This window comes from Ostrinia furnacalis, unplaced genomic scaffold (genome assembly GCF_004193835.3).
Source record: "Ostrinia furnacalis isolate ACB-3 unplaced genomic scaffold, ASM419383v2 OfSCF1166, whole genome shotgun sequence".
NCBI lineage: Eukaryota > Metazoa > Arthropoda > Insecta > Lepidoptera > Crambidae > Ostrinia > Ostrinia furnacalis.
Window position 1 is genome coordinate 727167 of NW_021131405.1, and position 17278 is coordinate 744444.

The 17278-nt window shown below is 37.1% G+C and overlaps 2 protein-coding genes across 3 annotated transcripts in view; one reads left to right on the forward strand and one right to left on the reverse strand.

Moving 5' to 3' along the window:
* LOC114351619 (uncharacterized) overlaps positions 1–17068 on the reverse strand; it is a 52094-nt gene extending 35026 nt beyond the window's left edge. For both annotated transcript variants that reach the window (XM_028302899.1, XM_028302898.1), the window contains exons 1-2: positions 17014–17068; positions 15771–15991 (exon numbers count right to left, since the gene is read on the reverse strand). In XM_028302899.1, the coding sequence (XP_028158700.1) occupies positions 15771–15991; positions 17014–17064 (272 nt within the window). In that variant the 5' untranslated portion in view covers positions 17065–17068. The remainder of the gene's footprint in view (positions 1–15770; positions 15992–17013) is intronic.
* LOC114351620 (uncharacterized) lies at positions 7003–11758 on the forward strand. Its single transcript, XM_028302900.1, has 4 exons — positions 7003–7220; positions 8350–8525; positions 9836–10002; positions 10496–11758. Exons 1-4 carry the CDS (start codon positions 7052–7054, stop codon positions 10689–10691), a joined length of 708 nt encoding a protein of 235 aa, XP_028158701.1. The 5' UTR covers positions 7003–7051; the 3' UTR covers positions 10692–11758.
* Positions 17069–17278: the final 210 nt, after the last annotated feature.

A 17278-nucleotide genomic window follows, 5' to 3' on the forward strand; every position in this document is an offset into this window, starting at 1 on the left:
AATTTCATGCATCACTTCATCTAAATTCCATTTGACCCAAAGGTTAGTTGGGAGAAGAAAAAGTTCGAAATAAATAAAAAATATAAACATAAAAAATACACAAACAAACTCAACAAGAGTGATGGTAAGATAAGCCGAGAGAAAAATCTAGTAAGCTGTCTTGTTCGTAAAATTGGCATCAATAACAATAAAGCCTAACAAAAAACCGTGTGTACAATCTTTTGTTTATGTCCGTGCCACAATCGATCATAGAAGTTAAGAAACTTTCACCCCATGCAATGGAAGATGGATGGCCTAAGAAATGCTTTCATCTTACGCCCGTATTCACAGACGATGCTTGCTTAAGTGAAGCAGCAAATCGAACGCACAGCGTTGAATAGAGCTTTGTGGTTCGTGTGTGACCCTATGCGTCCACGCGCACTGTGAGACCTCATAGTAATATTTGTGAATACGGACGTTAGTCTCTCAGGCCTTTGGAAACTAAAAAGCCAATGTAACGACACAAAAACATGGAGCTGATTAGTATTTTCATTGAAATACCACGATCATTATTTCTGAGAAAATTAATTTATACGGAAACTCGGATACTCGTACTTGTTCAATGAATTCAAAGTGTTCGTCGTAGTCGGATTGCAAGTACAGATGACAGCACATGAAACTGAACACTCATCTTATTCAAGTTGGAATAGGAGCGATTTTGCGACGAAACTTTATAGTCTGAAGTGCTGTCGCTTGTACACCCGTCGATTGCATCGTTATTATGTTACGTCGAATAGTACAAATAGTTGTTAACTTGAATATTTCGCTGGGTGCGGTAGCACCTGCTGGTTTCATTAATACCTTTGAGGCTTTAGTTGCTTTAATGACGTCTTTGTAGAGCTATGAATTTTCAGTGCATTGAATCCACTAACCTACTTCTCTTGTAGTTTTAGAGTCCGCTTTCATCCTTTACATTTCCATTGCTTTACTATTTTTATACGATTTTAATAACACTAAGCCGTCAGTTTCAAAAGATACAACGACAAACAACGTTGGTTTTTCGTATTTTTTTGATTAAACATTTTTGTCGTGCCCGCATTAGCGCTGAGCACTCGTGACACGTTTTCATAAAACTTCCCAAACGGAAATGTAATTTATTCGATTCATTAAATTACGGCCGAATGCTGACTCTCAGAGAATTCTATGAGAATACGGCGTGGTGTCTAGTTCGTTTATAATGAGGGAAAAATAGGGATGGATTTTTCCCGTTTTCTTTTGTTTTAACTTTGTAAGTAAGCCCTTACATTCACAGGCTCACAAACAATAGTGATCCGTAACGACTTCACAATAATTGAGTGTGTGTACTACCGCCGTTATTTCATTAGGGCGGTGTTTAGTATGTAAAACAATGTGCGTATCAACAGGTTACTAAGAAATACTTGTTGTGTGTTTAGGACGGTCTTGAGTTTATTTATATGAACAAAACGATAGAAATAATGACGTCATAATCTACTAACTTTTTATTTCACACAAAGTTCTGCTTTTTATTAAGCTGTAGTGAAAACTTTATGGTCATATTGTTTAGTTTTCATAAGGATTTTAAGGCATTCCGCTAAAATACAAAGAGTTCATCTTACTAAAGAGTGATGATGACTTTTAACAAGCCACCTGTATAAATTGTTTCAAAAGATTTTCCCTTGTAGTTTCAGGCTTACCTATCATGATTTAACTATTTTGGAATACACTTTACCATACATTAATCAGTAAGTAGGTAGATGAGGGTAATTACTTGTTTGTTCACGGTTCAAAAACTTTATTCTTTATGGTGAGTTCACATCATGACACTTTCCAACTACTATAGCCCTTTCAGGACGACCTAACACGTTCGTGCACGTTATTTCAAAAAATTCCCGCGACTTTTCTAACCAACTTTTCGGGCCCAAGACGCTAGCCAACGATCGTGCATCAGTCTGTTTATGAATTAAACGCATAGGTGTGAGAGAGAAGGCCGTCAGTGTTCTTTGACACCGAGGTAAAGATGTCGACCTCTTTTGTTGAGCGGAGTGGTCAGCGTTAGTACTAATTATTTCGTGATTAATTCAACTATTTTACTAGAATTTTGGTTTTAATATTTTGTTTAGTTAGTAATGTAATTCGGAAAATAAAATTTTTGGCATTATTTATTTTGCAGTGGGAAATATTACCTCTCAAAATTTTGTTTGCACGATAGTGACGATCCGACTCAAACCCAACATTCGGTGACATACTTTGTATGGCGGTGAACTATTCTATTTTAATGCTTTCAATTAAATTTCGGCTTTTAGGAACAGAATTAACGGGTGAATTGTTGCTTCAGCTTATTGGGCATGTCAATTATTCCGAAATTGAAGAGATGGAACATGATGAAGGCAATGTAGAAGTCTTGGTTTGCCATTGATGCCTACTGATGAGCCTCAATCACCTCCAAGACCAGGTCCATTGTCAGTTACTGTGCCAATAGCTTTCTAAAAGTCGTCGGAAAGCCATGCGACTGGCCAAAGGGTCTTGATACAGATGCAATTGAACCAGAGGGATTATTACTATCCAGAACTATTGTCAGCAGTAGTAGTCTCCTTTGACCTACAGTGAAGGCTTTTGACGATATGTTTTTTAAACATGCAGCTGTTTGGACCAATAATTATCCGCAAAACGGGAAAAGTATTGAATACCCCAGCAAAAAACTTCAAAAAGTAGTTTGAATTAATTTCTTCATGGAATGTATTCCGTCCCCACGCATTCACGTGTATTGGCGTCGAATAGAATGAGATTAGCTTTAGTTGCTGACAACATTTTCAGATATCTTTTTTGAGTTTTAGTGTGGCTTTCCATGTTGTAAACAGTGATGAAGCTCCTGCAGTAGGAAAACCAGAATTGAGTTTCGGAAGGAAGAGTATGCTGTGCCTACTCAAGTCTAGAATGCTTGAGACAAAGTAGAAAACCAACATTTTATTTATTCCGTAGACGAGCAAATGGATTTTATTCTCTGGGACATGTTCACATGGTTTATGACAATTAAAAAAACAAAGCCACATTTACAGGAGCTTTCGTCGCTACTAACCATGATGGTTTGATGATTGACTTCGAAGTTTATCAGGCCGCAACAATAAACTTTCAAGATCTCTAGGTTTTTGAACTTCTGCAATTCTTCATCTCTCTCAAGTAGATTGCAAGCAGTTAACTCTGTAGCTTTTGACAGGTTTTTCTCATCCATACTTTTATTCGAGAAATTTAATAAAATGGGGCTTCATGGGACTGGCACAATTATGAAAACTGAATTTCTAGGACGAAAAATAAGGACATCAAGCAAGACTCCCAAATATTCATTAGTAATGACATTGTTATTGTAAAATGTATGGATAATAGATAACAAACCCGTCTTAGTAGCATCCAATTTTACATCAGGAGAGGATTTTTTCCTCATCAAGAGATTTAATAAAAATCTACTAGTGCCTACCGTTTTAGCTATTTTTAAATGATTTGTAAATTAAATCAGATATATTACTTAAAGTTCCTTCGCCTTTTAAGAGTATTAAAAATATATGTTTCTAAATATTTTATTGTTTTTTAGGTTTTTAACTTCAAAACCTGACACCGTCACTTTCGTGCAGTAAATTAATTTAAGCCTGAGCGTCACGATCGTGCTGGGTCCCCCCATGCAGAGAGGGGCGAGGGGGATTTTTAAAATTATTTTTTTGGAGTACCTTATACAATAATAAAACATGTTATGTAGTCAAAAACGTTAATTTTAAAAAATCTGAAATCCGGCCTGAAAGGGATAGGTGATTAATTACATGACCCTTTACAGAAAACTGTGAACCCGTCAAGTAATTATGGAGATAAACGGGTCACATAAATAAGCAATCTTTCATCATAAACACACACGTCGTGAGTAAAAAGAAGTACTAATAAATATTTTAACGTTTACTTCAAACTCATTTAAGAAGAGTCTTCTAATTAAAGCCGTTCCTCATCATCATCATCGTTTCAGCCATAGAACGTCCACTGCTGAACATAGGCCTCCCCCAATAATTTCCACAATGGCCGGTTGGTGGCGGCCTGCATCCAGCGCCTTCCTGCTACCTTTATGAGGTCGTCGGTCCGCCTTGTGGGTGGAAGTTTAAATAAAGTCGTTGCTGGTTCCAAAAAGCTAACCTCACTCTACAAAACCTACCTTATGTGGTTTCACTGACGGCCAATCCGTAGAACCTAACTATACAGAAATCGCAGTTAAAGAACGAGAGAATTCGTCTGATACTTTACTAAGCTGCGTTCAATGAAGCGGCTCTCGATACAGCTCTTTGTCCTAAAACTAAGTTTCGATTCAATCGAATGATGAATTCGTCCTATTATTAGCAGCTAATCTGCATGAATGAGTCAATTACAACCGCATTCACATGCAACGGATCATTTACACGAACACCGCACTGACCTATTTGCGAGAGCGACAACATACATCCTGCTTGAATCAATTAATTCCTTACCAGCATAGTAATTGATGTTTCCACCTTGTACTAACTTAACTGTGCATGGGAAATGAGATGAGAAGAGAAACTTACAAGCTTCCTTCAGTATCGAAAAAATGATGAATTTTCAAAGATATATTATACGTACAGATCCTCGAAAAACATAACCCTTCTTCTGGCGCAGTCGGGTAGAAATAAGTGTCATGCGATCATTTTCAATTTTTTAGTAATAAAAATTGAAAATGATCGCGTAGACGAAACAAAAATTGAAAATGATCGTGAAGGACATCTCGAAGTCTCGAACAGTCTATTAAAACAAATTAATGCAATGTCTAGAAATTTTCAAAGTTAGTTGCACGCTTATTAGGGACTCGGTTGTAAAGTGACACAGCCTGCTTAAATCAATTGACTTCTTACCTTCAAGGTAGTTGATGTTTATGGACCTTAAAAGTTACTTTCAGCTTCGAAAAAACTGAAGCACAAAATAATAATAAAAAATAATAAGACATGAAAAGACTCACAAGTCCTGACAATAACAGTTGTTTTTACCCGACTGCGCCAGAAGGAGGGTTATGTTTTTTATTTGAGTGTTCAACAATACATTTTAAATTGGTTGAGACTTGAGTTTCAATATTTAGACGCATCACAGGCATTTGAAGCTAAGCTTGAGTTTCAATCGAGTATTGGATTATAATAGAAGCCTAAGACATTTTCAGGCAGGTATTTTAATAGTATTACTATGGCTAGATCACGGTAATACTATCTATACAGTATTCCAACTCGACCATATTTTTGAAATAAATGTCAACAGCCCCGCGGTACGTCACCGTATAACAACATGCGATAGGGCTGCCCACCTGCAGACCCTATTTTCATTACATCTGATCTGCCTACTTAGAATTTCTATCTAGTTTTGTAAATATATTTTGTGATTGTAATTTTTATTTTATTTTGACAAACAAAACACATTGTGAATGAAATAGGATAAAAATGCATGTTGTCTTGTCATTAGTAGATTTAATTAAAAAAATATATTTGTGTTAAGATTTAGTCGAGCGCATACCGAGATTTGAATTTCGAAGGAAAGCTCGCGTTTCGTCGGTTTATATCATGGACCTATATAAAAAGTCGGACGGATTCTCATCAACAAAATACTGTGACATTAGGATACACCAGCTTGCCTGTACGTACAGGCCGGCACGCACACATTCACACCCTGTTACACCACTTCGAGTGCAAACTTCACACAGTTGACACATTTAAGCAGCGAAAAAACAACACGAATACGACATGTCTTGTGTGATGAAATTGTGTAAAAACCGTTCTGTTCGAACAAACAAAAATTAAGGAATCACATTTCACAGGCAAAATAATAATCCAATCACTTATTTCCCGACATTAAAATATTGAAATTAATTGAAATCAAACGTCATTCACTCGAAAAAATAATACGTCAAAGACCAGTGTTCTCAGTTATTTACGTGGGAAAATTACCCGAAATATGGGAAATTAATAATAATTTTAGGACTTTTTAGTTATGTATTACGCATACTATGGAAATAAAATAATTTATCATAATAATTGTGTTTTAATGGGATATATTTTCATGGGCAAATTTGATCCTTCCCAAAAATGTGGAACTGCGAAATTCAAATTTTCTTACATTGATTGCAAGTCAGTGTCAGGTTGTATGTTAAAAAAAATCTATCAGAGATAATAATAATATATTGATGATGCATAAGATTATGATTATAATGTACACAAGATTCGTAATTTGTAACTGCGTGAATCATTTTTGATCAACATTATGTACATACCCTGACACACTGACTTGCAAACAATGTAAGAAAATTTGAACATTGAAAATTTCACGCCTACCTCAACGCATATACCTTTCATCCTTTTAAAATGGCACGGAATAATTCTGTCTACATTTCCAAGTAACATCTGCCGATCTATGTTTTTCTTAAAATAAATGGGTAAAATGTTTTGGCTAACATGGCATCCCTAAATTCACTCACACAATAGATAAACGCCAAAATTTTGCGTCACAGTTTTGTTGTAGCGCGAGTTCCGTCCGCCTTTTTTTATAGGTCCATGGTTTATATGAAGTTACAATACTGTATGATATTATTACCGTGGCTAGATACTCTCGAATCCAACGTTATCCAATTCGCAGTGCTTCGGTGCACGTGAGCCCGTCCGTCGAAGGCGGTCTGATTGAGTCATGTCAGAAATCCAACATCACACAATCCACAAATTACTATTGTACGCAAACATGATGTACCTAACAATTCTTGCCCATTTCAAACGCGGTGCGACAAAGCCAATAAAAATGTTAAAACTCTTATTCTATTTCAGAGCAATCGAGCTACGCAGCAAACTTTTTCATCTGGATCCGAATAAAAGATTCGTTTTAAAAAACATCCTGTATATCACTAACACGCACTTGACGCACCAACAAGATAAAGTTACTGAGAGACCACAAGAATATTTTCTAGATCAATTGAAAGACTCGCTACCTCAGAAGTAATTTGAATTTTAAGCCGTTAAAAGCCTTTGGAAAAGTCATGTCTGCCCGAGAGTACCCCAAAGTATGGAAACGGTTCGAAAGAACTGGCGAAGACGGGAGGATGCTGAGATTCGAAATCGAAGATGTACCTGAAGCATTATGGAGTACTGCAGTAGAGTTTATGCTGGGAAATTATATTAGGGAAGACGTGTGGTGGGTGGCGGCTGGTAAGTTTTTAATCGCATAATAAATCTGTTGTAAGAATCGTAAATCTACCTTAAACTTTTCTTTATGGAAAAAAACCTATTATAATTTTAGATTAAACATTTTTCACGGTGTTCTCAGTCTGGTATTTTTAGGTTATGAAGATATGGAATTGTATTTATTCCGAAATAAATTATTTCATTCATTTAACTCTTAATCGGTTGTTTACGTAATTGAATTAAAGAAAAATTATAAGAAACAAATCTACGTGTAGCGTAGCTGGAAAGATTAGGAATGCTTGCAGACGGCATTACGCATTACGCTAACCTTACACAAAGCTTAATGATGTTACCCCAAAACATCCCCACACATGTAATTACAATCCACGAAACGAAGCGATAAGTACTTAACAAACATTAATCAACGGCCAGCTAATCTGTGCGTGGGTATTTTTTGCAATTAGCTAAATCCCGTCTTATGTCGGCAAACGCTTTCTTACGCAAGAAAATACCTAAGTCATTAGCCGACCGACGACCGTCCCACCGCCCAATTATCTTGGGGACAGCGTATCTACCCCAAATGTGGTATCATTAGATGATACCCTTTTCTCACGGCCTTTCCTCCACCGCCTTCGAAATTATAACTTCATTTACGCAAGGAGAAATGCAAACAGGCACATAAATGTTAAACGCTTACTGCGAACACAATGTTATGTACCAATTGCCTGGTGTGCCGACGACTTTTAAGTTGTCCGGAATTTCTTGAGCAGTAAAAGCTTGTTTTTTCGCCAATTGGATATTAGGTAAGCTCATTTACGTTAACAGGGCAATAACAAGCGAAATCCTTTGTCTTAAAGGCAATGAAAAGGCTAATTACAAAATGTAAAAATATGTGGTCTCCAAATGGATCATTTAATTATTACGAGTGCTTAATGTTATTTTCAAGCCATAAATTGCGTTTATACCCGCTGGAAAATTATCACTTAAGCCAAATTAACATATCCACAAAAAATTAATGCCCGTGAGCGCTTGGGAACAGTGGAAAATTTTTGAGTGAATAATTGGATTCATTTTGTGCTCGTATAAATTGATTCATGAGGCGGGTTCTATTCAGTTAATGGAGACGGTGATTAATTATTCTTTGTGCTGACAGGTACAGCGAAGGATTTGGAGGCTGTGCAGGAGTACAGAGTGTTGTTGACATCGATTGTGAAGCAGAAAATGAGTTTGGCGTGTTTTCTGACTGAAGAAGACGGCTCGGGGCAGACTCTCGTCGGGGTGAATATGTGCTTGCCGCAAGAAAAGGGGCGCTTCGTCGATCACACACCGGTATAAACGACTTTTCGATTCTCCCCTTAAAATGTCTTGACTTTTGTGCTGGTTCTAGGAATGACAAAAATACATTCATTCATGTGTACGAGTACTATTCTGCTATCTACAAAGAAATATAAATATCGAATGGCTGAAATAATGATGATGATATTGTTGTAGTAGGACATCATAATTATGACAAACCTTGCAGATGATTTTTGTTTTTATTACCTACTTTTTTATCTTGAGTAAAAAAGTAAAGATTTCATTAGTTACACCCAGTAAGTCCAAAGCTACAAGCACTACTTTTAAGAAAGTATTATCGCGGCAGATCTAGATAATTTATTTTCAGTTGTTATTACGACTAGAACCTTTTTAGGTTCCATTTCGGAGCGCTGCTATAATTCCCTATCCCTGGGTCCATTCCATTTATTTCTCTCGGTTTCACCCATTCGAGGTCGACCTAGTTTTCACCCTTCATATTATTTGGAACCATATCTTCTGGCTAATGGTTATTATCATTATCACCATTTTAATTAATGTGAAGGCGATAAAATAAAAAGGAAAGAGTTGAAAGAATATTGGAATTTGAGCCTTGAGGAATATTGTGTAAATATTTCCATTACAAACTTAGGGTTCCAATCGAACAACATTAATTATATGGATTAACATAGTACCTACAACAATTACAGTATTAATTAATTAGTAGACTATGCACGGATAGGTACAATATTTGGGATATAATGGTTTCTTCGAGCTTAATTAAGTTCACTGTTTAGCACATACAGCTAAGGAATGAGTCTACCTATGAACTTAGTAGTTAATAATCTAATGCCTTCGTGGTAAAATGTATTGTATGTTGACGTTGAATTAAATATTTAAACAGTAGGTAGAATTAAGACAAATTATGATACCCTGGGGTACTAGAATTGTGGGGTTAGTAGTAGTTTCGCACGATTTTCCTTCGCACGAATGTGCGAAACGTCCCCTTTCAATAATATTTTTTTTTAGTAGGCGTTTCGCCCGGGTGTATTAAAAGTATGAAAATCGCGTGCGAATAGACTCTTTTTTGAACTAGTAGTATGCGATTACTAGTTCTCAAAGGGGTCGATTCGCACCCGTTTTTAATACTTTTGATAAATCCGAGCGAAACGCCTACTAAAAAAAATTATTATTGAAAGGGGAAGTTTAGCACATTCGTGCGAAGGAAAATCGTGCGAAACTACCACTAACCCGAATTGTGCACGGTCCACTCATATTATTTCGCGAATTGTGCACAGTCTAACTTCATAATATTTCGCAATTATTAAACCTATCTTCTTTTCCAGCCAAAAACAAAAGCCGGTCTGCTGTCACTGCGAATGTTCGCGGAAGCCATGAAGCTGACAGCGATTTATGACAAATACGAGGCGAATGAATATCTGATGGGCGCTGGCCTGTCCGTCACCCCGGAGTATAGGGGGCTGGGGGTAGCCGTTGAACTGCTGAAAACAAGGTATAATCTACTAATTATGTTAATTATATAAAGGTCATTGACACTTTTGTGTTTGTAACAAAAGGCACATTCATTTCCAATCTGGTATTTTGGTACCAAATCTAGGTTATGAAATCTTTTTTGCGTAAAAATAAATGACATATTCATTTAAAGATGTTAAAAATATAAATTTTAAATTAAATTAAAACACCTGAGTTAAATTATATTATAACTGTATGTTTCCCAAAAATAAATAAGTAATAATTTTAACTGGTTTTTGATTTGCTGAGACACAGGTTTTCTCTTGAGAGAGTCGTATAGTTTCTCGCAATTTTCTACCAGCAATATAAAAAGGCCGATAACGCAAGGCCCTGGACAAAAAAAAGATTTTATAATATGTAAATTTAGAAGCAGAAAACTTCATAGAACCATTCTAATAAATCCAATGTGTATTTCAGAAGTTTATATCTCTGAGATTTTATTTTTCTAACCGTGTTCTTTTATCTGCTTCCAGATTGGATCTATCCATGTCATTGGGCTACAAAGCAACGGGCGGAATCTTCACCAGTGCGCCCGCGCAGCGTGCGGCTGAAAAAGCAGGCTTTGAGTGCTTGCATGAGATCTCATACAAAAAGTTTGGGAAACAGTGCAACATCTCATTCAACACCGACACGGAAAGTTTGAAAATATTTGCTGCAGGCACTATGTAGCAAGTGTGTTACATGATTTATATTTTTTTTTAAATCAAGCAGTATTTATTTACTAATTAAAGTATTATTTATTGAACATTTTACTTAATAACACGTTTTCGTAATTTTATTAAATAAAATCAATCGCAAAAAATATATTGCAAATCTAACTTCATAATCCAAATACCCAACATAATTGCGACCTGAATTCCGTTACATAAATGAAAATTATTTCAATTTCACGGGAGCAACTTCCAAAAAGTGATAGTAAATTTGTAATGACATACCCGGAGTGTTTTAAATTTTCCGGAAAACAAACGTTGAACGGTGACCGAGCAGATTTTTTGCCGTGGCTCTTAGAGTTGTTTGAGATATACATATAATTTATTCACCCTTTGGGCATCTTGTAATAGGTAAGGGCGAAGGTTTGAGACGTCTGTAGTTAATTGTCTAAGTGAATGTTGGCTTTATGACTGGAGTCGGGCAAAGGAAGATAAATTATCTCCGCTTTGAGATACAACACGGTAGTCGGCAGCCATGTGTGTGAATCCTTAGAGAGTTGCCAGTGTATGAACTCGCTTTTGGAAGTGTTTTTAATGTAATAAACATTTAAACGGCCAGATACAGTTACAAAAACAAACATTTTTCAACCTAAGTCATACAGAGAAGTCATAAATCTTGAGAATGCTCCGAATGTTGGAAAATGTTATAATGTTTTAAGTGTATTTATTGTGGAATTTATAAAACAATAGATTATGCTTATTCTAGAATGTGCACCTGGTTGAACTTACGTTAAACAGACTCGATTATTATAGATCAAAATACCTAATCGTATGTAGGAACAGAACTAAAATTGTATCAATAAAAATATCAACATAAACACTGGGCTTTATTGCGTCTAGTTTTTAAAGATAGGCTTCTTATTTCCTAGATTTACAAGTCCAATTAGTATTTTTCCGCCTCTTAATGACTCTAGTTAATCCTACAAAGAACTATTCCTAGAATCTAGGCAACAGTTAACATCTCTATTTGGAGGTAAGTAAATTTTGCCACCAACTGGACACAAATGTAAGCTAAACACTAAGCAACCTGAGGCTGACATTGCGGCTAGCAAGTCCATGGCTACAGTCTGTGTACGTAGTTACCGTATATTATTGAGTTGGTAGCAAGTTTGAGATATCAAAATGCAGTCTGCTATTAAACTTGATGTTTCAGTGGTTATTATTACGTCGTTATGTTAAAGCTAGTTATTACGATTGTTTCATTAACTTGGTTCAATTCAAACTTTGGTCATTATGACCATATTGTTTCTGTTTATTATTTTATGCATTTAAAATCTATATTAATATTATAAATGCCCAAGCAACTCACCTGTTTGCATTATTATGTTTTTAACGTCTAAAAATTTTATTAATTTAAATGTAAAACTTTAAAAAAAAAAATACTTGAAGTTTATATGGAGGAGTTTCCATACCTTATGAATGGGTATTAACATTATTCGGTATACTGGAACTCACGTGGACAATGACGCAAATAATGTAACATTTAGGTACGTACTTACGTAAGAATCAAAGAGAATGGCATCAAAATTTCAAGTCTGTATTAGGATCAGTTCACAGTTGAATGATCACAAAAGACTTCTTACTATCTGTATCTATCAGAAAAATGAATATACCCGGAATACCCGCCTCGTGATACTGTCTTCAGCAGATATAGTTCAATTCCTTTTGAAACGCTACGAACATATCGGCCATAAGTAGGTACCTACAATAAAGTATTTTCAACTCTGATGTCAAGTATAATAAATTCATAGAGGCGCAATGAAATTGGATTTTCTTTTCATTTGCTCGAACAATTTGTTTCTTAGAATCTTTTATCTGCGATTTGATGATATTTTGATTTAAAACTGAATTTGAGAATTTTACCTACTAGGAAATTTCTTTTGTATTATCTATCTATAGTATCAAAGTGGTTTTGCGCATGGTAGGATGTATTAAAAACATTTGTTTTGCCATTTAATTGGAAAGTTTTACTTTGTTATTCACTCGTTTAATTTTGAAGACCAATTAAAGAATTTTATTATTATTGAATAGGCAATTCGTCAGTTGCCCTACAAGTGATAGAGTTCGCTCAACAAAAGCGCATTTTCAGCAATACATTAAGGGGATGGGGCATACAATAGTTTTCTCACGGAAAACATTTCAACTATCCTTTCAGTTCCCACCTCCTCGTTGGACTGACGGAATTATTGTATGGAGCACAATACTGACCATAAATGAAAAAGAGATGTGAAGGAAATTGGTACATATTCGTATTTTTGTATAGGCACTTCAGATTGGCTAGATATTTAACTCTTGGTGGAAATTTTCGTTGTATTTATAGTAATTCAACTGAAAATAGGTATTTAATTAAATCACGTCTTTGTACTTAATAGACAGGCTGCTAGGGTAGGATCAATTGGCCACACTCAGTAAACTTTGTAGTTCAACGATCCCTCATCGTTTCCCTTGCCTTGTACATGGAAAAATCTTATTAACCGTTTAATTTTGTTAGGTCACTGTACTTCTTATCAAAAGCTAGTAAATAAAACTAAGAGACATCCAGCGAGAGAAACACGATTGAATTAAATCCATCTTCTCCGTCAGATGGTAAAAATATTTTTAATATTCTTCGTGTCTGAGACTGTGCTGTAATTGCTTATTTATTTTGAAATGCCACGTTTAACTTGCATAATTTAAATGCTTTTTTATCATCATAGCATACCAGTTGCCTTGTCGTATTTTAATCTTACTGCCATTAACTGGGTAACAATTGGGTTACAAGTCATTTTCTGGTAGGTATACGGTATGTGGTGACTATTCGATTGCTATAAAATGTGATTACAAAGGTGTGATTTCACAATACTTACTCGTAACAATGTAATCATCTGGTGAAAGGCGACTGTGTCTAGTTGGATCCGTAACTTTAAGGAAATTGGAACAAACGCCCCCATCGCGTGTTTTCGAGGAATTAAGGAAAACAATTAGATCAATTAAACGGAGTTTGGGGGATAAAATTAAATGGCGTATTCAATTCGTAATAATTGAAATGTTAATTATTATTGTTTCAGGATTAAACGAAGACTAACATCAAAATAGATTTGGCACAATAACAAAATTAGGCAAAGCTACAATATTTTAGTAAAGACGTAGAGTCACATTGAGCCATTAGTACTAGCGGTTTTCTTGTGGACGATAAATAACTAATGTATGAATACACCAATTTAAATATTCAATCTTAATACTCTACCTCTACTAGTAAACGAAACTTTATTGCTTCTATTAGTAAATAAAAATTTAATTAAACTCGTGCATTCAGAGAATTAACTTCATTCTTCGGGTTGAAAAATAACCCGCCAATTCGGAAATCGAAGTAAACTATTGCGGTCCGAAGCCTCGGGTCCCGAATGGAAACAACTAGAACAATATCCATAAACCGTTTCACTCCGACAAGACGTGAATTGGTCTTGTTAGAGATCGAAACTTGTGATCGGATCTATTTGACATGGAATTATATTGTTGTGAACGGGTTCGCCATCCCGCAGTCTGCGTCATGGTCTTATCGATTGACGGTAGTTTTACAAACTTCTTAGAAGCGATCCAATGCAGGTTTTCCGTCCCAAGTTTTGTTCCACTAACTTTAGGCAGTCATCCGTGAAGCGGGTCCGGTCGATCGTAGCTACTCGTAGATAATATGTACTGTTTTGTTAGGATTGCTGCAATTTTTGTTATAATATTAGTGCTTTATTGCTCAATGAACTAGTTCATAAGTAAATTTATATTACGGTTAGTTGTTTAAAAATATCATTAATTTATAACGTGAAATACGACAACAGCAGAAACATGCAAATAGTGCAATAAATTTTAAACCACATTGTCTACCGTTATTTTGAGCTAAATTCTGCACCCGCTGAAAACCTGCCTCTAGCAAGCTCATTGTTTTACTCGAGTTTTATTTGCCCGAACGTGGATTAAAGATTTGATATTTGAATATGCATTTTCCTTTCTTCCTATTTGAGTGCTTTGTTTGTAGAAAAGTTGTGGGATACAACTAAGTTATTAACGTCGCTTCGTCGAAAACGGTTTTAATATTATATGACATGGCTCCCTCGTAATGTAACCAACTACAACAAAGTGTGTGGAATTCCAGAAAACTACCAGGAAGTCGGTATTGAACTTCGCATTATGAAGGTTTCAGGAAAAAGAGTTCTCAGAAATAATATCAATCTTCGTACTATTAGTATAACGTACTACTTTGTGAGAATTTAAAAATATGGAGATGTATTTCGCAAAGCATATTTTTCGTTTGAGCCTACTCTAGCTGCAGAGTTTACACGACTGAAGAAAATAGTTCAAATTGTATCGTAAAAATCTAATTCCTTATAGTGTATCTCAGGGTTACAGTAACTATTATTTTATCGTCTAGTTTATATCTCATGAGCGTATTCGATTTCTGGCACAACGGAATGGCATTTTGGCCCAAATCTGTTTTTTTTTTATATCCCTAGTTCTTATACACTTAAAGACGAAACGCAGAGGCATAATTTCCAGGGGATGACGGAGTTGTCCTGGTCTGAAAACACCCGGTGACGGTACTGGCAAGTCACAATTAGACTCCAATTAGTGTGCTAACCGTGAATTTATCTGGCATGCTTGCTAGAGACTGCGTAAAAAAAAGTAATAAATGTGTGACAGATTGTACAGCGCTCCTTGCGGTTACTTTCAAGAACTAAAATCGTCCTAAGGTACTTTCACATCGGGCGCACGGGCTCGTGCGGCACGCTAGTCAACTGCTCACCCTGCTCTTGAGTGATTAGATTTTTTACGCACTCACTGCGTTTTATGTGATCATCATCATCATCAACAGCCCTTTACAGTCCACTGCTGGACTATGAGCCTCCTCCACTATAGTGGAGAGTTTTGCCATAATCTCCACGCTTGGCAGGCGGGTTAGAGATCGCAGTTTAAAAGATTGATGTTTTTCAGAGAGCGCTGCTGCCCGTTCTCTTTTTGATGTGTAGTCCCTAAGTCGCCTCTTACTCGTGGTAAATCTACTACTTACTTTTCATCTTCTGGCAGCTCGATGTACAGCGGCTGAAGCGTGATGTTGCGCAGATACAGCGGGTAGTCGCCAGCGAGGTAGGTGTGCGAGATCTCTGCCAGCGAGCGGTTGAACGCGGCCACGGCGGCGGCGGCCGAGCGCGGCGCCGCGATGCCGACGTAGAACGCGGCGCGAGCGTCCGCCTGGAGGACACGCAGCTCGCGCCCCGCAACGGTCCCGAGCTATGGATGAAACGATAAAAATCTAAATGTTTGTCACTATGTAGGCCTTTAGCCGGGCTAGGATGCGCGCCGTGATAAAATCTTATCGATGATTTTATACGATAAACGTACGGTTTTATCGCGTAAAAGCGAATGGCTCGATAAAAGCTTATCGCAGCGAGCATCTTAGGCTTACAGGGCATTTACGAGACGTGCTTATGCTCTACCACCACTTGGGGACAATATTATATGGGCTGGTTTGGAGAGGAAGTGGCAGAAGAAATTCAGTCTCCTCCGTCAGCTTCTACGAATCGCCCATGTTCATTTGTGTTTGTCTCGTGTTTTAATTTAATTAAAGCATTTTTTTGAGACTGAAAATTGCCTTCGAAAGGCAGTCATTAAACTGGCAAACATTTGGAAAAAATAATATTATTTGTAAGCACTACCATAACTAAAGAATACCCGATACCTACTTGTGTTTACTTTTAATCCAAGAATGATTTGATATGAATAAGTATCGATACTTTTCAATGATACCGAGCAAGTATCGATAAATTGAAGACCGATTATAGAGTAAAAGCAGAGTAAATACAAATGAGTAGGTCATCTTCATAGAAATGCACCGAGCGCGGTTTGTATGTGAGCGCACCAATATACGTATTAGGCGCGCACGCACACACTAACAAAATTCGGCGCACCTCACCGCAAATCACTGCTAAATTTTGTCAGTGTGCGTGCGCGCCGCATACGTGTTGGCGCGCTCACATACAAACCGCGCCCGTGCGTTCCTATAAAGATGACCTACTCATTTGTATTTACTCTGGTAAAAGTATCGATACCTGTGTGCCTACCATGAGTTTACGTTAGGTGAGCTCGCTAGCGAATACGTCAAAAAATTCTAAGAAGATTTTATTTCTTGAAAGTAGCCGCTAGGGGCGCTGCACAATATGTCATACATTTAATGTCATTTTTTTACGCAGTCGCTAGCGAGCACACCTAACGTAAACTCATGGTAGGCACACTGTTTTATCGTTTCAACTTACCGCGAGCACGACGCACGCGCACACCGTCGCCAGCGCGGCGCGCGCGCGCATCACGCCCCCCCGCGCCGGCCTCACCGCCGCCCGCGCCCCGCCCGCCCCCCGCACGCCGCCATCGCACCCCGAACACCATCCACGCTCAACGCCTACCCACCCGCTCCTGAGTTACGCGCGCGCACATTTAGCCACGACTCCACTTTGCACTGGTTCGGAACTATTCGCTAACTAACGAACGATGGACGGTTGTGATGTTGCCACTACTCGCGTA

Coding starts and splice junctions, on each gene's coding strand:
- LOC114351620 (XM_028302900.1), top strand. CDS start 7,052: ATGTCTGCCCGAGAGTACCCCAAAGTATGGAAACGGTTCGAAAGAACT. Junction 7,221..8,349: donor CGTGTGGTGGGTGGCGGCTG/GTAAGTTTTTAA, acceptor TTGTGCTGACAG/GTACAGCGAAGGATTTGGAG. Junction 8,526..9,835: donor GCTTCGTCGATCACACACCG/GTATAAACGACT, acceptor CTTCTTTTCCAG/CCAAAAACAAAAGCCGGTCT.